Raw genomic sequence first — 23,414 nt, 5'->3', positions numbered from 1 at the left:
ACATTTCCTTATCTTTCATCTGTCAAGTCACATTTCTCCGTCTCGCTGTATGTCAGCAAGACCAAGCTGCGGCATGCTCGGTCCGCAGCATTTAAAAAAAAAAAACACCCATCGTCCATAAGAAACAAATCAGCCATTTCCAAACTGCGTGCCACTGCTCAGACAGATTAAACTTCTGATAACTACAACAATATTAGAGGGGAAGCGTGCAGTTACCCACTTTGGATACAACACCTCCTCCATCGAGTTTGTTTTGACTCTGTTTGATCCTCTGCTACAATAAAGGAAGGGTGGATGATCATCACATCTTCTGCGCACCGAGGAAAAAAAACACTCCCGAAGAGCAGTGCACTCAGGGGCCAGAAGACTGGTATTTTTATGTGCACGGGAGCGTGCTAAGGGCTGGCCTGCTGCCACCGATTCCCCTCTCTGCAGCACATACCAATACACCTCAACGAGTACGGCGAAGTAAAAGGTGAGAGTCACACTTAAGAGAGTTTCTGAGTATTGAAGAGGCATTCAACATATACGTCTGAGGGTGATGTCAGACGTTGGGCTGGTATCACCTGCCACCTGCGAAAAAACCCGCTAGATTTTTATCGCTGATTAGTCAGCGTAGGGTGCAGACGGATTCAAAAGACATCCCTTATTTGTTGTTTTACAATATCTATGGAGAATCTAGGGAGTTTGACAGGCTTATAAGGGTGTGAAGCGTGTTTTGTACATGCTCTTTGAGTTTGATCCCACCCTTGCGGCAAACCAGAGTGACAAATGTACGGTAAAATACGAGACCATTTCATGATTTGGAGACCGACTCTGTGATGTGAATAGCTTTAAAAAAGAAAAAAAGAAAAAAAAAAAAAAAGAAAAGGGCACGTCCTGCAGGTGCAACATCACAGGATAAAAATCTGCCCTCTGTGCCTGCAAATCCAATAAGATGGAAGTCAACTGATAGGGATATTGTGATTAATAAAACTGCAGGTGAAAAGGACTCCCAGGAAATAAAGTTTCCTTTTCTATCTGTAGGCGGTTACACTGAATAGTCATCTCACAACGCATCTCTCTCTGATCTGTGGGCCACTTTGTTTCCAAAGAGTAATGAGCCGTATTGGACTGATTATAGAGACAACTGTCTGAGAGCCACACAACACCACAGCATATGATCCCAGGGGATATTTTGTCTGGACAAGTCAGGAAAAGAGGACTAGTGAAAACTATTTGCAAGGTCATGATGAAAAATATCTTTCTATTTTCTGTTTTCTATTTCTATCTCTTTCTTTTCACTTATTTTGGACTTAAAATTACACTACTGAGGTTGAATCTTTCAAAGCAGACAGGAGAAAGGGAAAAAGATGAGAAGTTCATTTATATTTATATGATTACTGTTGTGTAAATTGCTTTCCTCTCTGGTCTGGCAACACTCTGATTTCAGGGGATTGTGATCATTCTCGGTTCATGACTGAGTTCAGAGTCTGTCCAACATTAGAGGAGATAAACATCTGCTATTGTACAAGCTTTGGGATAAACGGACCTGTCATAATTTCTTCCTAAGAAAACAGAAACCTAATAATTCACTATGTTATCAACACAAAAAGCATGTGTTTCACAGGGACTGTTTAAAATAGTTGTTGCTGCATTTCAGGGCAACAGCAGTTTTCTATAGTCTTTCAATGATTATGAGGAACTCTATTCGCTTGAGTATGAAATTACAGAAAATGCGTGTACGTGTGTGGTTTCTCCGAGGCAATACAACAGGATGAGAACCGCGGACTGACAGAAAATTGCTGCCCTATCTCTTAGGCGGCTTTGGCGAGCCCAGAACATTTCTCAGCTGAATTTGCAGAGCTGCTGATAATGTCACGATTAAAGCCAGATAAGTTAATCCAACAAGCCTCTGATTCTTGACATTTCATGATATGAAGCACAGGCTGCCTGAGGGGAGGATCGCATTTGTTTAAAGCTTCAGATGAGCAAAACACTGTCCTGGTTTTCTCATCTCTTCGAGAAAATGCAGATTTTGAAATGTCCTAATGAAGATGTCACACTTTCTTCTCCCATTGCTGATCTCTCCAGAGAAGTTAATTAGCCACCACGACCTGATCTCTTTTGACATTCTGCATTCACTCCAGCTGTTGACTGTGACTCTTATCGTGATGGATGTTGGATTTGTTTTCCATTTTAATAAAGGTGCGCTGCATCCGATGGATGCTCTGGAAATGGAAGCAGACGCGGAAGTGTCGAGTTCGCTCTTCCACAACAATAACAACAACACGATTGGGCTGCCACTGCTCATTCAATCATCAAAACAACAATCCAAACAAACATCCGCACACTTCATTAGCATTTCAGAAATCAGGAGCTTTATATAGAAGTGCATGATAAACAGGAAACACATTAATTGTGAATACAGTAAATAATGCAGCCAATCTTTTCTGAGATCAGGCAACTAATTTAGCCACAGCTGAGGGGCCACCTGTTGACAATTCCTGCACTACAGTTTGACTAATATTTTCAGGGAAATGTGGCTTAAAAAAAATTTAAAGTTCCTTTTCTTTCTCCATCATCTGTGGTACACTTATCTTAGGAATGTCTGCCTGTGATTCAAAACTTAGGAATCAGGAAAAGTCGTCACCGGTGACAGAGTTCAGGCATCTACGGCATTCCCTCATCAAACACTTCCTGTAAACACCCAAGTGTTTCCTGGCGTTGAGGCACATGTGGCTGTATTGCTGGCCACTGACTGTTGCTGCCAGGTCTCGCTCCACATCCCTGGATGTAAAAAGGCAATCCTCTACTGGCTCACGCTCACGTCATTGCACACAGTCCACTGGTACACTCTAAGAAAACACCATCTGTTACATTTTCATTACAGGCTTTGCTTCAAGCTAAGACAATTAAAGCTAACAGAGTGCAAATGTTTGAGCCCCTACTGCCAACTTTACAATGTCTCACACATCCTTATTCATGTCCATAGGACATTTTAATGACTAGTAAATCCACGGTCATAAATTATTGCGGGTAGCACCTGGATTCAGCACATTCAGGATATTTGCCTCATTTTCAGTTTTGATAGCCAGCTCATGCACATTAACTGTTAATTTGAAATAACTCTGCAGGCAGTTATCCCTCATTGCTTTAAAATTGTTCCTGAATGTTGGATTAGATTGAATTTTGAATTACCCCTAAATACCGCTAACTACTAAGTGGGCTGGTAATGGTGCAGTAATCCCCACTATCTCTCATTATGTACAACTGCCCATGCTTTCTGTCAGTGATCAGGGAGCACCTCTGCAAAAATGCCGCGAACAGATTCTTTTAAAGGCACTTGGACGAATTATCTTTCAGCTAAAAAAAGGACAGGCTTGGATAAGCATCTTTGGCCCCGGGGCTTGGCCACCCCTGAGGTGAGAGGATTGCTTCACATGATGTGCAGGCTTCAAGTGCCGCATGTAAAAATGGAAGGTGCTCTTGTTGTTGGATCTCAAGTGGGTGGCACAGAAATGTTGCCCTCTGGGACCTCGAGCCTTTGGGAGACAATGGCCGAGCTGTGTGAAGTAGGAACTGTGGAGTCGGGGGTCACAGGGCCCCTCTACTCAGGTCCACACCACTAAAGTGACTGTTTAGTGACAACACATAGAAAAGGGGTTGTGGTGAAGACTTTAGTGGGAGTGTGTTTTTGGAGGTTGTGACCAAAGGCGGCCCATCCATCAAGTGTCACTGTCGGCCTTCGGGGACTTGGATCTATGGGCCCAAAAGTGAACTGACGCCTTGCAAACAGTATTTTACAAAAATTATTTTATTTGTTTATTAAATTTACATATTAGCTTATGTTCATCAGTGGACTACATGTTTTTATTTTCAATATAGCGATCAGTTTTTTTTCACATTTATTGGGTCTTCTGGTGAGGACTGATGGACCAGATCTGCAGAGTCCTTGTACTAGGGCAGAGTATAACATGTCGTAAGAGGGTGGAGATCAAATTATTTTTTTCTTTTACATTTTTTGTATGCACAGTGTAAAGCATGCAAAATTTATGGTCCTTCCCAAATGATTTTCTCCTTGAGAGGGGATGTAGAAACGTTTCGCCTTGATGCTGCACTATGGCTAAATGCGATAAGAAAAACTTGTTGTACGTCTAGTGCCTACTCACAGTTCTCACAATTCACAGCAAGAAATGCAACCTTTCCTGTTTATTGTCTGATAAACAAATGAAATAAACATAAGTCTACTTATTTTATAGCCATGTAGGGTGGTGGTTTTCGAGCAGCTTTTGTTCATGGAAAGAATATAATCTGTGTAACAAAATAAAACAAATGACTTCAGGGGCGGTGGAACAAATGGGATTGGGGGACTGAGTCTGATAAGTTTTTTCCTGCGGTTACTCCCACTGTCACGGACGCTAACTTCAAGCAGTGCGAATGATTTAAGCCATACCTTTAGCGGGACGGGGCTGCCAGCGCCACTGTGGGTAAAGAATAGTGTGAGGAAGAAAGGTCTATACAGCTGGCGCAGATACAAAAGCAGGAAAGCATGAACCTCATCTCACACCTTCCCCTCTTTCATCTACTTCCCCTTATAAGCTGGTATTTTGATTCCTGGATTCCTGGCAAGCGGCCCTGTTTGCAATTCAAAGAGTTTTCAACAAGAGCATCTGTTTGGGTATTATCATAAACCTGCATGCACCTCCCACCCTTTACCTCCCTACTCCCCCACTCCTCCCTCCCTTTGCTCTCTTTCCTCCACCGTGTGCACTTGCATGTTTGTGGAAAAGGGGTGGAGAGGTTGGGTGATGGTGGGGCGGGGGGGGGGGCTTTTCCGTGACCCACAGAGTCAATGATACATAAGCCACAGGACCAACTAGACTCCTTATCCAAGGCAAACAGGACTCAGACACACACACAGACAGACACATCGACAGACAGACCTGCAAGCTGACTTCCAGCACATGCACAGCTCCACTGAACTTGGCTCATGCTTTCGTTTCTCTGACAGAAGAAAAGAAGAGACACACACACACACACACACCTCCGGGGGAGAGCTCAGATAAAGACGCGCTTTCAGTCTTGGAGTGGCGCTGTCACACACTGATATACAAATACGCATTTAGACAAATACACAGCCACAGTCAGGGAGCCACCACACGCCACATACACACACAACACATTCCCACAAATTGACACACTCACTTCTCACATACACACATACAGAGGAGCAAACAGTCTCTCACTCTCTCTCTTTCTTGCTCGCTCAGCTGCTCTCCCTATCTCTCCCCCTCTCCCTCTCTCTCTCTCTCTCTCTCTCTCTGCCATCCACACACACACCCACACACACACACACACACTCACACACACACACACACACACACACACACACACCACTACAGTATATCAGCGAGTGACTAGCGGAGAGCCAGAGGGGAGTGCAGAAATGAATGTGAAGATCCTGACGCTGGTGATTGTGCTCTTGGTGTCTCTGCTGTGTTCTGCCAGTGCTGGTGAGTACAGGAGCGGCCAGCCTCGTCGCCGGTCGTCTCCCTTTGCTTTCTATTTCTCTCTCTGTTTGCCTTGGGCTCGTGCAGGCAGCTGTAGTTGATCAGTTACCCAGCATGGTTAGCCTTGTGTGGGCTCTAAAAGGCAGGAATATCAGCACCTGGCTGTATACAGTACTGCACTGCAGTGGTTATACTGTCTGCTATTGTACTGCCATTGCTTTTATGGTTAACTTGAATGTGGTTTCTTGCTTAGATTGATCATTTTCTTCCCTGCCTCACCTTGATGTAAGCTTGTAAGACTTGGAGATGAAATGTGAAGAGGTTTTTATTGATAGACATTCATGTGTGGAGCTATTTCTGAGTGATAGATAGGCTGGATGTATGGGTGACTGTTGTGGCTGTTATGAAATGTAAGATATGAATGGCACATGTTCTGTAAGATGGAGTGAATCTAATTAATTTATGGCTTGATGGATTCCATCTGACCCAAGTGCTATATGACTATTACATGACTGTGATTGTGCAGCAGGGCAACACAGCACCTATATATGCATGTGTGCCTCCTGTGGTGATGATAATGAGGATTGTAATTGTTGTACGCATCGATGAGGGGAACACAGATCCCAGATGCATGGATCGTCTCTGGAGGGGCTCAGTCTTGACGCCTTGTCACAGTAAATTTCCGTAAAGTGCTGCTGCGTCTCTGGAGCCATTGTTGAACTAGATATCAGTTCCAGTGTGGACCTAAGATGTCTAATGTTTGGAACAAAAACATTGACTTGGGACAATTATACAGGGGCAGGGCATATTCTCTCTGATGGCTCATGGGAATAAATGGCTTCTGAGAAATGGGCTGGGGGTTTGGAGACCGATGGGCAGTCTGCAGATGTCATGCAGGTAACATTGTGGTGTGAAAAAACAACAGTTAGGGCCTGTGTAAATGTCTGGACCATTCTTGAGATTATCACCTACCCACCAACTACAGTGGCTTGGAAGACACTCAAACAGAAGCTGTGTTTATATTAAATACTGTACATGTGGAAGATGCTGTGTAGACCACACATTACGAGATATAGAGAATACAATATGTAGAATAGTCTATGATTATAAGATGCTGTATACACTACATCTTGGAAGATATAGGCCTAGGAATATGCATACAGTAAGATTCTGTATCGGCTATATGTTGCTAGGTGCTGTATAGACTGTGGTTGTAAGATGCTGTCCACTGTGTATATCGATCCATGGCCACCGCGCTCACAGTTCCCATGCTTCCTGGTACATTTGTTACAGTGACATGCTATTTTTGTCTGAGGCTCTGAACACATGAGTAAATGGGAAGCAATTATCTACCATCATGGTCAGTGTCATTTTTCACGCCCTGCGTGTGGCTAAGCATGTTCCACGCCTGAGAGCCCACCGTGCTACACCAGCGACGGGGAGAACAAGGCGGCTGTGCCTTGGGCTTTAATGGGAGCTTATCCTTCTCAACGTTGTTCAAGTCATGCCGCTTATGTGCCTCTCTGTTCCCTGGCTGCTACTGTAGTATCAGAGCTCCATTGACAGAGAGGAAGAGAGAGAAAGGGAGTAAAAGAGAGGAAGAGATGCAAGTGTGTTGCGGCGTTGATGGGTGTGGGGAGGGATGCTAGCTGGAGTGTGTCTGCGTAGCACAAGCCTCTGCTACAGTATGCGCTGTCGCGGGAAGGTGTCGGAAGAGGCTCTGCATGTAGGCAGTGGGTGTGAAGCCTTTCATCTTGAGACAAACGCTTTTCCAGTTCAGTGGGCTGGCTTTCTCTCTCTCTCAGGCATCTGTGTGTGTGTGTGTGTGTGTGTACATGTGTGTCTGAGAAAGAAGAGAGAGATGTACAATAAGAGTGAGATAGAGAGCGCATGTTTGTGTGCACTTACAGGAAGCAATGAATATAGACCTGATTCTGACTGATACAGGGTGGGGAAGTGGACATGAGAGCGTGTCTTGATTGTATTTATGGACGTACATGGGTATAACTGAGAACTCCTAGTGCAACAGGCAATTCACCTCAACAACCTAATGCTACTTACAATATTTATCCAGTACACTAAAAGAGCTGCTGTGGCCTTCTCTATGTAGTATTAGCATCCTTTAGCAGTGCACTTCAATTACCCATCCTTGAAAAGCACTCTGGCTCAGGAGTGGGCTCCAGCTTTAGACATGTTGTATCCATAATTCATCCCAAGGCCGATCACTCTTCTTCTCCGTGTAACTCTTAAGACTGCTTTATAAACACTCCTTATTCTCAAAACATTCATATGTCTGTCACAGCCTCTTAGATGATATCAAAGATTCATTTTCCTCCGCCATGGAAACACCCTGCCAATCTTCACCCAGGGATGCACAGGATAAAAACAATAGCAGCCGGCTCAGACACGCACTTGTCCACACGCACATATACACAGAGGGTGTAATTGTGAGGCCTGGGTTGAACAGGTGAGGCAGTTGTGAGCGTGAGCAGGGCATGAGGCCCAGATCAGAGCCATTATCTGGCAGAGAAATCGTCTGCTTGGGAAGGGGGACGATTTTATGAGAGCTGTCAGCAGTGCTATTATTCCGTATTAAACTTTGATGTATTGTTGGGGCTGGCTGCTCTGTGGCACCAGCATGCATACATACTGTACTGTAGCCTGCCTCGGTCAGATGCTCAACCAAGTGTTACGGGTCAAAGTACAGCCAGAAAGAGGAGGGCTACACTACATGCAGCCACTCACTAAGGCACCTATGGGCATAAAAGCCTGCTCAGCTAGTTCTGATTATTTAGTTAAACAACATACATCTAAGGTTTAAAGCAAATGTAACCAGGAAGCTTTAAATCATAATCCCAGGTTTTCTAATGCAAAGAAGGTGTTTGTGCCTGTGAACGTGATTACGGTGGCTGTGGAGAGAACAAAAAGCAGCTAAACTTTTCCAGATGTCCAGGCATAACATAATAACAGTGGGCAAACAGTTGTGTCAAAGGGGCAGCAGTGGAAAGGTTATTAGAGGATTATGGAGAATCACAGAGCCTTTTTTTGTTGTTGAGGCACAGGAGCACCAGCTGGGTTTATGTCAAGCACACACACACACACACACACACACACACACACACACACACACACACACACACACACACACACACACACACACACACACACAGATACGCACAAACATGCACACAAATGCACACACACGCACACACACGCACACACGCACACACGCACACACAGGGTCAGATGAAACCCATTTCGTGAAGAATCTGGATTTCCTCTCAATGCAGCATTGCAAGAAAATAAAGGCAGCGGCCTGCAGTATCAGTCTAGTTTGTCTGCTGCAGAAAACACACACACACACACACACACAGGACATTCGTTGACACAATGCATTCCTTAGCCCCTTACACTAACCTCAACCATCACAACTAAATGCCTAGCTCCAACCCTTACCCTAACCCTAACCTAAACCTAATTCCAAGCTGAACCCTAAAACCAAGTCTTAACCATCAAACAGCCATTTGACATTGTTGGGACCGGCCAAACAATGTCCTAAAAATGCCAAAATGTCCTCATAGCAATGGTTTTGAACTATAATTTCTCCACACAAACCTAGAAAGAAATAAACACACACATTCTCCTAACAGAGTATGAGTTTGGGAAGCAAGTAAAGAGTGATTTATTATCTTCTTGTTGATTTGACTCTTGTTTATCCTCTGTGGGCTTAAATAGTTGTGCTGGAATTATGCTATTATGATCCACATGTTATATATCCATACTGGTTAGGTTTGGGGGCAGGAGTTTGACAGTAACAGGAGAAGATATAAACATGTTAGCTGTCAGAGATTTCGCCTTACTATTTATACTGTGGTTGCAAACCCTTTAATATTTCTGGATGTATTATGCCGTATTCACATCATTTTGTTTAGACTGTAATCACGAGCAGCCAAGAGGGGATTTGATCGGGAATTTCTGTCAGAGATTATATCTCCCACTTGATGAAAGGAACTACAGAAGTGTCAACAAACTGTTGGCAAAATGGCTGTAGCTGGATGTATCCAGTATTAACACTTACACCGTCGATTCGGCTACTTTAAAAGTAGCTTTACAGTGTTTTTGTATATCTGATTTAACTTGATAATGAACTGCTACATACGTAACACCACAAAAGTAGCAAATTTAGACTATTTATATGGTGTTACCACAAGGTTTGCAGTGGGTGTAATCATTTGGGAGTAACGGGGGGGAGTTTCTAGTTCCTCCCTTTGTGCCGACATTGCGTAGTTGCAGCATTAGATTAGCACTGTGGTCAGTGTTGCAGATCAATAAGCAGGTCTGCTTTATGGTAAAATGATTTTTGCATCAATTTGATGAAGTACTTTGATTCGTCAGGTGTGTTTAGATTGTTGGATTAACCACAAACAGATATTCCTGTGTGGTTATTTTATCTAGTAACAATTCCTAAATCAAAATATATCATTATCATGATAACAAATTATCATGATAGAAGATCTGATCTATACTGTCCACCCCCTGCAGTGTTCAAAGTATGCAACTCGGTGTAGATGTAGGTTTCAATGAGGAGATTTTTTAGATGTGAGTATGGCGAAAGGGCGCTTACAATTGCTCTTGAGTTGGTGGGAGTTGCGAAAGAGATTTAGTGGAAAATCATAACTCATTTGGTAGGGATATAAGGCTAACCTTTGGGCTAACACTCCCTGGAGAGCTCAGCTGTTGAAGACTTTGGCATATGTGACTGCTGGGCTGCTGTAATGTAATTCAGAACCCTTTGAATGAATAAATCGACTCACTTAGATCTTCCCTTGAGAGCCGTGCAGTGAAGAGAAGAAAAAGCAGTGGGGGAGTAAAAGACGGGTCAAGGGACAGAAAAATAAAAGGGTGGACAGGAAGCGAGGATATCTCGGAGCTGGGAGGTTGTATAAGCTTTTCATGGTGAAGGAAGTCACAGCTACGTCTAAAAACTCACAGCTGGTGATCTGGTTCGGCTTCACAAATTTCATATGTGGAATAATGATATAATGACGCCATTTGGCTATAAGGTAGAAGTCAGTTCTGCTAAATATGTTAAATTCCCTGTAAATCAAATGCTGACTCCAATCTGATCCCTCATGTACATGTCTGTTCCAGCCCAGACCCCCCTTTGAGTTTTGAGGGCACAACCTAATGGTTTGGGCAAGGGGTAGTTGGGGTGTGGAGGGGGGGTCTTGTGTTAGCCAGACCTCATGTGATCACCAGACCCAATCCTCAAGCCCAGGGCGCTCCTTACAACTTAATTAGAGCCAGATATTTTCAAAAAAGGCCCTGTTTTCCACCAGTATCCAATATTAACCTGATTTATGACTCTCCTTTTGAACATTAAGTGTTACATTTATAGCGGTTGTCCCGGCAGATCAGATTCCTGATCAAGATCTGAGTAGACATTTTTATTAATGGACTGCCAGACCACAGAATAAATATTGGGGTCTTTAGGAATGCAGGTGCTTTAATTACTTTCGTGCTCAATTTGTAGGAACCCCAAAAGGAAAAATAGGGCTTCTGTATATTGCTTTAGAGATGTCATTTGTGGTAAAAATTCATACTTCAGCAGCTAAAAACGGTGGTAGGAGTAGAAGTTAAATACTTTGGATAATCAAATAAATATGGTTTAGGGTATTGCCGCCATTAATGTTCAACCACTATAGGCACCATAATGGGTCAGCGAGATTTCCTATATAGCTAAAAGTGCTACACAGCTGGCCGTTGTTAGGCTGCTCTAAGTCAGATAAGGGATTTCATTGCTGTGAAGATGGCAGTGTGGATTGGGGCTGTGGATGGTGTAGAGGGACTTAGTGGATTTTGGGTTCATTTAGTGACACCCCCGCTGGGATCTGCCTAAACTCCAAGCCTTAGGCAACAGGATGTGCATGTCTCCTCTATTATCTAGTATTATAGGATGTGGTGGTGTGTCTCATGAGGTTTCAAACTGTCATGTACCTTATGTTCTTGCCTTAAATTCCTCCATCTTCCACACAACTGCGTCCCCTCAGTGACAACACAAAAATCATTAATTTTTTGAAATCATGCATTATTCATCACAATCGCTCCGTCTTTGATCACAAATGTTATTTTCCCCGGGAGGCTGTTTCACACATAGAGGTCTACACTTAAACGTTGGTCAATGTAATCTTCCCCTGACCAATATCGTGGATCTCCCCACAGACTGTTTCCTGTGTCAGGACAGGGCCCCCTCGCTTATGTCTCATCCACTGAGGCAACCCCTGCACTCAGGGCCCCTGAGAATGAACAAATGTTGTAAAAAAAGAACAGTAAAACAATATATGGAATTCATAAACATGCATTGACATCAGGCAAACAGTTTATCCTAACAGCCGATGAAAATAGAGGAGGACGCAGAGGGCCAATAAACACTGAACTTCAGCTCACCTATAGCACTGTGCAGCTGAGCCTGTCGGTAAAACTCTTTACGATTTTTATTTCTTCCCTAAATATGTGTGACGAAATTGCTCACTAAGTTTCATTGCATAGCCTTTACCCAAAGGGGGCTTCTTTTCTGCGCACCAATAATAAAACTCTGTTGTTGGAGACTATTCATTAAACATACAGAATATAAAGATGCAAAACAAGTGGACCATCAAAGCGGCAAGAATGAATGACAATTAAAACTAATCACATTATCATATATAAAAAATTCCACCTCAACTGCATTTTAATGTATACATTTTTTATTAAATACAAACATCAGCTATTATTATTGTAGGTATTTTTAGCCCGGTGCTGCAGTATTGTTTATTGTCTAGCCACTATGGCTTTGAGTGTCAGAGCCATTGTTTTGTATTCTATAGTCTGGTTGAGAAGTAACAGTCTGATGCAATGTTGGTGCTATTTTCCTTTCATAGTACTGTATGTGCTGTGGGGAGAGGCGATGGTCCCCTCAGGCATTAAAAGCTGCAGTGAACCCTGCGTTGTGACGTTTCTCTCCCTCTTTCTGTTTTTCTCTTTCTCCCACATCTCAAACGGGAGAAGGAACGCAGGTTCACAGCGTGGGGGGGAGTGATGACACAGGAGAGGGAGGGGCGGTGTTTCACATCTGATTAGCGTGCCCATGGAAACGGATGGTTGGAGGATCCCTTTGCCCTTGACATGCAATCTCTGGAGACTAGGGCAACGGTTGGTAGCCTTACCTACCTCCTGTACCTGCCATGCGCACAGATTTAGCCCACTGCTGTCAACGGAAAGCGCAGCAGCAGCATCTCTCCTTCTCCTGTCCTCAGCCGTTTTGAAATTCCTACAGGAAAGTTGAGAAAACTGACTGCTCATGTTCAATAGGCTCCAACCTGCAGTAACCTTATAGCCACAAATTTACCCCTTCAACTGGAGTGGGATTCTGAATAAACCAACAGGCAGTCAAGTGGTGAGGGGAGTCGGTGGCTTCGTTAGCTGGCTCATTGCTGCTGCCGGGCCTTTGAACTCACAGCGCTCTGATCATAGCAGAGTATGCAGTCTCACACCTCATCATTTCAGACACTCGCTACTTCAGGTGCATATATCGCACCACACTTCACAGGCAGTTGACTAACTCAAAGGGACATCTGCAGAAAGCCAGAAACTAGAGGGCTGCATAGTTTTTGTTTTACACTTGTCCCGAACCTTCAGTGAGAGTGGGGGGTTGCTCTCCGAGCAGGGAGTACAAGGGGTTAAGGTTAAAAGCTGCAGTAGTAGGAGCAACTTTTCATGCACTTTGGTTTCCTCAGTGGAGTTTGTATAGACAAAGCCAGCCTTCAGTTCAGCCACAAGCCTAGCATTATCACAGTACAACAATGCTGCATATCAAGCAGTCCCTGACAGAAATAAAAGAAAGACCCCCCCCCCCCCCTCCCTTAGAGGAGCACTCCGGGGCAAGGTGCAGTGGCCCACAGAAGACGGTAAAAACATCAGGGACACAGTCAGAGGGATGGTTATGGATTCAGTGAAATTCTTAAATTGAGAACCTGGTTGATTTCAGCTGACAGTGTCATTCTTTTTGCTCCAAAATGAGCGCCTTTCATGGTGGCTGCCATGGTAACGTGGTCTGAAAGTCTGCAAGCAATTGGTACCAGTTTCTGCCAAGGCCCAGACTTACTGGTAGGCATGCGATAAGCAGCATTTCCGACACTAAATGTTGGATTGTGAGAATTGAACAACGAGGGACAGCCTCCTTAGTTAGGCACTGTTCCATATGTGCAGGATGAATGTGCAGGGAGGCTATCAGGCAGCTAGCAAATCCCCAGTACGATGCTGTAGCAGTGCAGGGACTTATTCTAGGTTGAAAGAATGTTTCGTTTGTATCCGGCACAATTAACACATCTCATCCTTGGCTAAATAATCCTGATCCCCTAATGTGCTTATACAGTGGGAAGCATCTCTGCCCATGACATGTCTCTGTCTGGCTGTGTGGGTTAGTATGTCTGTGGTAATGGCATGCTAAAGAGGGATTCATTAGCTAAAGCTACTCCTCTCCTTTTAGTGAATGAAGGAGGGAGGCACACAATGGAGACAGCAGGCCTGCACCTCCAACGTCATGGTAATAACCATGGCTACACACACCAGGGTATTAATTCTTCCTCTCTCCCACTAACAAAAATATTGTTCCGTTGCCCATAAGGATTACACAGACACTTAATAAACTACAACCACCTCCCATATACATTCAACACAAATAATGATTCTGTCTTTGCATTACTGTGCATGTCTGGAAAATACTCTAATGGTAGTCTTTGGTTTATTTATGCAACAGAAACCCAATCCATCGTTACATTAGAATATGTGGTTAAGGAATGCTGTTGGATAAATGGAGATTATGGTATGTTAACATGATGTGTAATTCTTGAAAAGAGGGCAAGAGCTCTAAATGGGTCCACAATTTAGTCCAGTCCTAGTGCTAACAGGGAGGGAATCTCAGTTCAGATAGAAACAAGACTAGGAGCCATGCTAGTGGCTCTATGAAGCTGCACTTTGGCACAGTGTTGCTTTGAGCATGCTTACATGCTGATGTTCAGCAGGTATAATGTTTACCACAATCACTATTTTAGTTTAGTGTGTTAGCATGCTAACAATTCCTAATTAAAACTATACGCAAAGTACAGGTGAGGCTGATGGGAATGTGATTGGTTGAACGGGTATTTGCCTATAACCCAAAGCATTAGGTAAATTAAAATTTTATCCTGATTGGGCTCCACAGTAGAATCCCGCTGTGGTCACTGCTGTGTGCACATAGGGTTAACTTTCTTCTTATTCCGGTTCTGACCCACATCAAAATACACATGTCCAAACTGCACTGAGCAGGATTTATGACACAGAGGTCTCAGCTACGTGATGTAGGGACAGTAAAAACAAACACAAACAAACAAAAAAAAACACAGAGGAGCGATTAAATGTTCTTGAGAAGCTCAACTAACTGTGAAAATAGATCAATAAGACTGCACACAATTGATTAAAAATCAGTGTGACTGTGAGTTATGAGCACGACAAGTGAACAAACAGATAGGATTCAAGAGGACAGCAAATCAATTTGCAGTGACACAGGGAAAATTAAACACAGCAAGGATTAAATTTTGGCCGCCAAGCTTGATTGAGCATGTTTACATTTGATGCAACAGTTTCTAAACAATGAACACAGCCTTCTGCCTACATGTTGCCATAGTTAGTCTCACAGGCCGGTATAGTTTAATCTCTTGTGTCCTAGTGGCAGAAAAACCATTATGCTGTGGCAGCATTTACAAGTGCAGGCATTTGTTATGTGCTCATTTTGGCAGCCGATACACACAAATCAGCTTTCCAACTATTAATAAGCAGCTCAGGCCCATTTTCCTTGTTGTCTGTGTTCCTGCATTGACACACAGCGCTGTGATATACAGTTTGCTCTTGCCAGCCATGAGGGCAGCTGATGAACTTGGCATTAAACCAGAGGACAGCCATTTCTCTTCTCTGCTTCTCTGACTGGATGGACAAGTGCTGGAAGATGTATATCTCTCCAGACTCCACCGATGGACTGTTGCAGAATCAACAGGGATAAGCTGTCAGTTTTCCACTTTCCGCTGGGCCGTTATAAGACGGAGAGCCAGCCAGTTGAAAAAAACAACATAACAGATGTCACCTTAGGAAATACTGGTGAAACTAGGGCGGGGAATTAGGGAGCAGATAACGAGCTATTCATCATTAGTCTGGAGACTGGCCAGTTCGTGATGCTGTCAACTATTCTCCCTTCTGTGCCTGACCACCTCTACCTCTCCTCTTCTATCATTGTCAGTTTTAAGGAGGCGGCAGTGACGTAAGCAGCAGTACCAGCAATAACCTGTGCATTCTTGAAATTCCCCCTTTATTAAATTCTAATTAGGGAATTACCAAGTGGGGGTAGAAGTGTTGAGATTTAGTGGAAAGAGGGCAAAACCAGGGCTCCAAGGTCATCAGAGGTAGAGATAAGATGCTTACTGCTGTGAGACATATGTTATCCTGCCATTTTGCTGTTTTACCAGCTGAACATAAACATGGGAATCTCTCATGGGAAAAGATCAAATGGGATACTACAGAGACTGGATCCAATTTCAGAGCAATAAGATGGCTGAGATATCTTTGTTTATGGAGAAGAAACATGCATTATCAAATGATAAACCTGCCATGGAAACAATCAAAAGGTTTTATCCAGATGCAACAGATACTGCCACATTCAGTCTATATGTATTCCACTAGAGATGGGTAGAGATACAAAGCTAGCTGTCGCTGTATGTCATATCTGTCACACTGAGATGCTTTCCCTACAGGCTGCAAGAGTTAATCTATACTGCCGGTGTTATCACTGGGGCCTGGGTTATTTTTAGCAGCTTTCATTACACTTTTCTATCCTTCGGCCAGATTGGATGCGTTGAGATTTGTCAGGAAAATCACATAATGTTCTGTCTTCAAACCCCTGTGCTGAGCAGTGGCTGACAACTTTCCATGGCAGGAGACATCTAAACTGTCTCATTATGGACCTGGGTTATGACAGCCTGAGCCACCCTTACAGGAACAGCCGATCAGCTGTGTGAGCCAAGGTACAATTACTTTACCATCTTGCATTGCAATGTGTGTATGTGTGTGTGCCTGGCTACTGAGTGAGACCCCGTGCATGTGTGTGCAACACCTGTTAAACTCGCCTGCTGCTCAAACTTCAGCTGCAGTTGGGCGTAGTGTAGTTCTGTAGCAACTGCAGGTATAGCTGAGACATGTAAAGCGTCAGTACGCTTTAACCAAAGTCCTTGTCGAAAGACCAAACATCGTCTCTTTTGTCATTATTCACCCAATTACTTGTACAAATGAGTGCAGAATTATGAAAACCTTTCAAGAAATTCTTTCAAAAATGTGCACCATTATCCCAGTTTGAACAATTATTGTGCTTCACCCCCCACTCATATAATACTCCTGTTAGCCTCAAAATCTACTCAGACGCAGAGTATATTAACATTCAACCACCTGGATTTGAAAGAAATGAGCTGAATGCCTTCAGAATGTGTGAAGGTCCCTCATTCACTGTGTATCTGGAACAATAACAAAAGGATAATGTGCAGATTAGTGCTCCTGGGGGCAAAGATGGGCTTTAGATGCAGAAATATGCAACAGAGACTTTCCCTGCTGCAAATGAATTAGCCTACTGTTCGCCCACAAATATAGTGTGTAAAGTGCTTGCGGAAGAAGATTAGTGTGGAAATGGAACTTGAGATGTCTGGCGTTTCAGGGATATACATTGAAAACATTCAACAAGCCGTCTAGCTCATTCATACAGTTCCCCATTGTTTAAACCTGAGAGCTACAAACCCTTCTCTTTTTTCCTCTTTTTCTATGGAAGGTGTTCTTTTGAAAATGTTCAATATGCCAAAGCTGGTCATTAATTAACAAAAGGCTGCAGAGAGACTTTGCCTTGCTTCTAAAGGCGTTTTGAATTATACTCTTGAAGAAAGCTGCCCTCCATTCAAACAAACTGATCTTGGCCATAAGAGGAGCTTGAGTGTTTTGTAGCCATAGACAGGTTTTAGAGACAGTTTTTCAAGAGAAAGCTTCGATCAGCCTGCATCAGCAGGGTCACAGCTGTGCCTTGTTCATATAACAGCCTGCAATATCACCACTCTGCACAACTATATACACTAACTGATGAAGAGAATCTTAAGGAACCAGGAAACTTAACATTGTCATGGCTTTTGTAAGCTTCTCAACTGCTGTCCTCAGTATACTAGCTGCTTTTCCAAACCTCTGCAGTCGACTGGCTGACTTATCTTAAGCCGTGTCCCCACCCAAGCCCTCGTAAACCCAAGGAAGGTCTTGCTCATGGAAATTCTAAAAATGGTGCCAGTGTCTCTGAGGAGGGGAGATAGGAATGTCATGACCCCATGTGAGTGATGTCAATCAGCTTTTTGATGGGAAAAAGCCACAGGGGATTTGTAGTTTCTTTTGAGAAAACGGGGTAGTTTGGCTCTGAGGAAGTCTTAGAAATTCAGAAGGAATCATAAAGGATCATATTAATTTAGAAGAGTGAGAAAGGTGCACTGTTGAAGGGTCTCACCATGGATTTTATCCATGAAGTTTAGTTACTTGACCTGTGAAATCAGTTTTACAATATCTTCTGGCTCTGGAGACAGCTTTCTAACAATTTAAAAAATAACCCTGATGATGTCTTCGGGGTTAGCTCACATTGGATTTGGGACTACCTTACAGTCTGCATTACAAAGTGGAAATGTAGAGTTTGAAAGACGGTTGTTGCCTCATAAATGGTTACTTAGGAGGCAGGGAGGGTCTAATGAAAGACACTGCCGAGTTAAATTACAGGATGACGGATGTAGGGTCCAGTGTTTTTAGAGTCTGGCCCAAACTGGGGACTAAAAGTCACAACAATATATCTCGGCCTCTGCTGCTTCAATTTCGTTCTTTGTTTTTGTTTGTTTTTGAAAATCTGTCTCTTGTGAGTCCTCCAAACCTTACAGAATTCAACTACATCTACACAGCTCCAATTCAGCAACTTCAGTTTTTATGAGGTCATTGAAGGGATATTAAAATTAAACATGTATCACTCAATAAGTTCCTACAGAATGTGGTCACTGAGATAGTTAACCACTTTGATGTGCCCAAATAAAAAGTCATGTTCTGCTTTTAAAGATCTGGGTGTAGTGTAAAACATCACCTGCATTAAATATCCCATTACCAATAAAGATCTGCTGCAATATGTTCATCCCTCGATGTCCAAGTGGAGGTCTTTCAGTGTGTGATGTTGAAAGGTCATAGTGACACTGGAGGTGGACTTAACCATTTAGAAAATAGGGGCTTAAGGGGATCAGGCCACACTTATTGAGAGATGACTGAGAACATCTGGGATCACTCTGAAACACACACACACATGCTCACACACACCTAAGACATTCACACACATTCTCTGAGAGAAACACTGCTATTAAACCCATCTCTAATCTTGGATCAAACACTGCGACAGGATGCGCCTCCACAAGGTCTGGTGCTTTGTGGTGTTTGTAATCTGTTGGGAGAGTGAGAGAGACATGAGACACGAGGGTCTGGGTTTCTCACTTCAGCCAGGGCTATGTCTATCTGCTGTGCTTTGGTTCCACCACGCTGACTTGATGAACTACAACGCTGGGTGGGCTTAAAGAGGCCCACACACACACACACACACACACACACACACACACACACACACCGACACACACACACTTATCTATACATGTCTCTTGTTTCCTCATCCATTACCACTGTGATCCCTCTTTGGATCTTGCTACACATTTTCCTTCGGCACTGATGGGCTTGGCTCACAATCAAGTCAAACGATACTTTTGTTGAGGGGAGGCTGTGAAATAGTGCGACATTTTTGAGGATGTAATTGGTCTCTCCTCTGTGTGTGTGTCCTCCAGGTCCCATGGCCTCCATGGAGCATGGCAGAGAGCTGGAAGAGGCCTCCACAGTGAGAAAAATGGTCCAGCAAAGCCCTGCGAGGGGCGGTCAGACCCACAGACCAGCCGGCTGGAAGAGGAGACGCCCACGGCCCCGTCTTTCCCACAAGGGGCCCATGCCGTTCTAGAGCAAGGTGAGTTTATAGCAGTGAGGGGTGACAAGACGCTTGCTAGGTTTTGTTTGGCAAAGCGTGCCTTCAAACCCGTGTAAAAACAGACAGTGTCACACAGTAAAAGGCCTTCTACCCACTTTGGATTCTCATGAAAAAGCATGTGCCTGTCTGTCTGTGCTGTGTTTGCCTGTGGCCAACTTTCCCTCTGACTTTCTGTCAAGTCAGAACTGCACGTTTCTCAAGAGAATATGAACAAAGGCACTTTCCGATATATTAAATCATAACTGCTGACTTGTGAGGAAACAATTTCATAGAGAACTTTCTAAGAGGAGTATGATGTTGAGTCCTAAATTACTTTGTTAGCAGAATGAGTTTGGATTTTTTCAATGACAAATGAGAAACGCATACTCTTACAGGAAGAGTGGAAACATTGCAGCCAGACTCAACTCCAACACAAGGATGTTATTGTTGGCACTGAAAAAAAGTGCATGTCTTAACAGATTATTTGACTTTAGACTACAAGCTTGCATGCCTTCTTAGTACGACAGAGACTGTTTCTAAGGCTACGTCATTTATTTCCTCATATTGGAGACAGTTATACTCAGAAACCTAACCTTTGAATCAATTCAACTAGCATAAATCTTTTCTCTCCATCTGATTAAGTCAATTAAAACCCCTATTTCCAAAGATAATACTTTCTAGAGTTGGGTTTCCTAGCTGTAATGCTTTTCCTCGCAGGAATGTATAACTTGCTGTCAAGTCAAACAAGGTTTTGTTTGAAAACTTTTTCATCCAAAATCAGAGATAATATTTTACTTATCACCTTTTCATGGTTTGATTTTCGTTTCTCAATCAAAACAAACTCTCCGTATTTCTATAAAAACATATCCAGCTTCATTGAGAAACTAAAACATACTTCAGCTAATTAAACGACATCATCAGATTTACACTATATACAGGTTTAACCTCTCTTTGCACTTGCTAATATTTGCATGCCTCTGTGAAGGCGACAGCAGTACAATTACATATGTCCCTGCAAAAAGAAGCACAGGACCCATTCATATGTCTCTCCCAGACGCTGTGAGAGACAGGGAAACTTGACAAAACACAATATCCCTGCAGGAGGTGCCAACCATACAACACTGAGCTTCAGAGGTCTGCCATAAATTAACACTGTAGTGAGAGGAGGCTGCAGCCAGAGAGTGTAGAGGCATAGTTAATCAGTTTTCAGGAAACGGGATCAAAGCCATAGAGGTCTGGAAGCTCTATTCTCTAAAACAGCCAGAGAGGTTTTACAATCTATGGCAAATTATGGATCATTGTTGTCGTTTTTTTTATTGTTGGACAAGGTTAGACTTCTTTTGAACTCAGTCCTGCTTTCAATTCGGGACTCTAGTGTCTCACAAAAAAAGCTGTAAACAATAGGTATAGTCAGTGTGCACTTTAACGACAACACAGGTCCTCCAACTTTCCCCAGTCTGCCAATAAAATGTGAGAATCCTCTCTGCGAGTTGAGTGGCTAGAGTTTGTGTTCAGTGCCAGACTGCTGGCCACACAATATGGAGAGCTTCAGGAAGTTGTGAAGCTCTGTAAAGGTGAACGGCTCAGTGAGTCACAATGCTGTCTCTGCAAACACCACTTAAACCACAACACGCTGAAGATTTCCTCTCATTCGTGCAAAGTTCATAGTTCACCTCATTCAAGGCTTTCTCCACATGCAGTACGGGTTTATCCCAACCTGACTGGACTGGGAATCAAGCTGTTCATTAGCAGCAGTTTAGTGATAATACTACCAACTTTCACAGAATAAATGATCCAAGGAGCCACAAGTCTTCTTTACAGTTCGGTCCTAGTTTGTCTGACTGGAAGGAATTAAGCCTTCTATCTAGCATCAATCCACTCAACAAGCCACTCTTCTACTACTTTAGCTTGAAAGGCTCTGTTCATCCTCATGTGTCCTGCTTTCTTCTTCAGTTTGAGCTGATGATGGGAAAACCACCTCTGGAAGCAGCTGAAGATGCATTTTGTTTGATCAAAGCTAGAGTTGAATGGAGACATCAAGCTGAGGCCAAGTGAGACTTGTAGGCAGACAGACTGTATGTGGATAGGTCATTATTGGCCTAAACTAAATTTGACTTAACAGCGTTTTTAAATAAAGATTAAGAGCAATGATTGACTTGACAGTGTCCATCCTCCAGTCCAATCCTATTTAAAATCATCTCCCCATTTCAGCTCATCTTTTATTCTCCAAGACACCTGGGGCAAAGTTTGACTTTTCATCATTACACATTCCAGATGTGAGCGACTCTGAGAAGAAAGATGGCGACCCCGGTCATCCTCTCTGAGCATCTGAGTAGACTCAGATCCGAACGTGCTATTAGAACTCTTGGATCTAAGCCATGCCAGTGACAGTCCAAGAGACTGCAGGATATTACAGATTTAAAGCCGCAGGCAATTTACAAAAACCCTTTGAGACTGAGTGTGAGAAAGCTCAGTGAATGAGTCTTCTAAAGAGTTTTCCATCAAAACATTGTAGAGCAGGTCTGCAACTCCTCCCATACACTCACTCTGTGATGTGGTATGACTTCAAGGTACTGAGATCATACTCCGGACCCAAACAGTACAAAGGATGACAACAAACAACAGTACAACTCAAAAGAGATCAGATATACCGTACATCAGTTCTTCAGGCATTACATGACCACAGAAATATGCTATCTTGAAACAAGAGCGGTCTCTTATCACTGAATGAAGCTTGTTGTCATGCAACAAAGCTTACAGCATCTGAAATCGTAGGAAATTATCACAGGGCCAGAAAAGATAAAGGGCTAGGGAAGATAAAAGGTTCCTTCATTGTTAAGGAGTGATCCAGAGCCCCCATCATAATATAATGTTGGGCTTGTGTTCCACAGTGAGATATACAATTGTTTTTCTTACTCCCTGCTGCACTTTTCCATCAAAGACCTTGAAAGCTGGTTGGAACATGTCCAGGATAACATTTTCTTCTAGTTTTTAAGTGCAAGAAAACATAGGATAAGACATAGTGAAAGCTCTGGTAGAAACTCCCTGTGAGGTGCCCTTATTGGAGAGGAAATTGAAATTTCTGCATGACTCATGAAATGATTTTTTAGGAAACAAAAAAAACACACACTGATGGCACTTCTTCTGTGTTATTTTCCTGTCCCGCAGGCACTGCTTTGAGCGCCCACCCCCAGGTTCTGATTTCTATGCTCTTCCTTTACCTTGGGGGGCCTTGCAACGAAGGGCCTACGCTTGCCCAGCCTGAAGAGTGATGTCCATAGCACCTGCTGGTTCTTCAAGCAACTCTGTCCACAAAAAAATCAGGACAAGCCGCTCACCCACAGCTCTAGGAGGAATTGGGGGCAGGGAAGGGGGGGTGGGGGGTGGGGGTATTGAGCCCAAGCTATCAGACTATTTCTCTGTCTCTCTTTCTCTTTCTCTCACTCCCTCGCTGTTTATCTATCTCTGATCTCTGTCTTCTCCCAAGTGTTTTTTTTTTTTTTTTTAATTTTCCTATCATTTGCTTAATAGAGCCCAATCATAGCGATCTGCCTGAGTGTCTCAAACACTTTGCATGACATGTGGTGGAGAGGGAGCCCGGTCAAAACAATCTGAGTCTTAAAGCATCTGTCACTTCTCCATGGTGTGGTATTCCCATCTCTCAGATTTCAAGGTTACTGCAGTAACTGATTTCTTTGCTGTGTAGCTTCTTAACAGCTAGCGGGAGAGGGCGTTGATCATGTGGAAAGGCGGTGTCAGATGTAATAGTTGACAATAGCAAATATTAAGTTCTCTTAATGATA

At 43.3% G+C, this 23,414-nt stretch overlaps 1 protein-coding gene across 1 annotated transcript; it reads left to right on the top strand.

Annotated features, from left to right (window-relative positions):
- Positions 1 to 5,351: 5,351 nt before the first annotated feature.
- Positions 5,352 to 22,967, top strand: apln (apelin). Its single transcript, XM_040119232.1, has 3 exons — positions 5,352 to 5,495; positions 19,439 to 19,611; positions 22,780 to 22,967. Exons 1-2 carry the CDS (start codon positions 5,429 to 5,431, stop codon positions 19,603 to 19,605), a joined length of 234 nt encoding a protein of 77 aa, XP_039975166.1. The 5' UTR covers positions 5,352 to 5,428; the 3' UTR covers positions 19,606 to 19,611; positions 22,780 to 22,967.
- The last annotated feature ends 447 nt before the right edge of the window (positions 22,968 to 23,414 follow it).

The sequence above is a fragment of the Xiphias gladius genome, chromosome 23, assembly GCF_016859285.1.
Source record: "Xiphias gladius isolate SHS-SW01 ecotype Sanya breed wild chromosome 23, ASM1685928v1, whole genome shotgun sequence".
NCBI classification, from domain to species: domain Eukaryota; kingdom Metazoa; phylum Chordata; class Actinopteri; order Istiophoriformes; family Xiphiidae; genus Xiphias; species Xiphias gladius.
The sequence above is the reverse complement of the archived record's forward strand: the minus strand, read 5'-3'. Positions and strand labels throughout refer to the sequence as shown.

Coding starts and splice junctions, on each gene's coding strand:
- apln (XM_040119232.1), top strand. CDS start 5,429: ATGAATGTGAAGATCCTGACGCTGGTGATTGTGCTCTTGGTGTCTCTG. Junction 5,496..19,438: donor GCTGTGTTCTGCCAGTGCTG/GTGAGTACAGGA, acceptor TGTGTCCTCCAG/GTCCCATGGCCTCCATGGAG.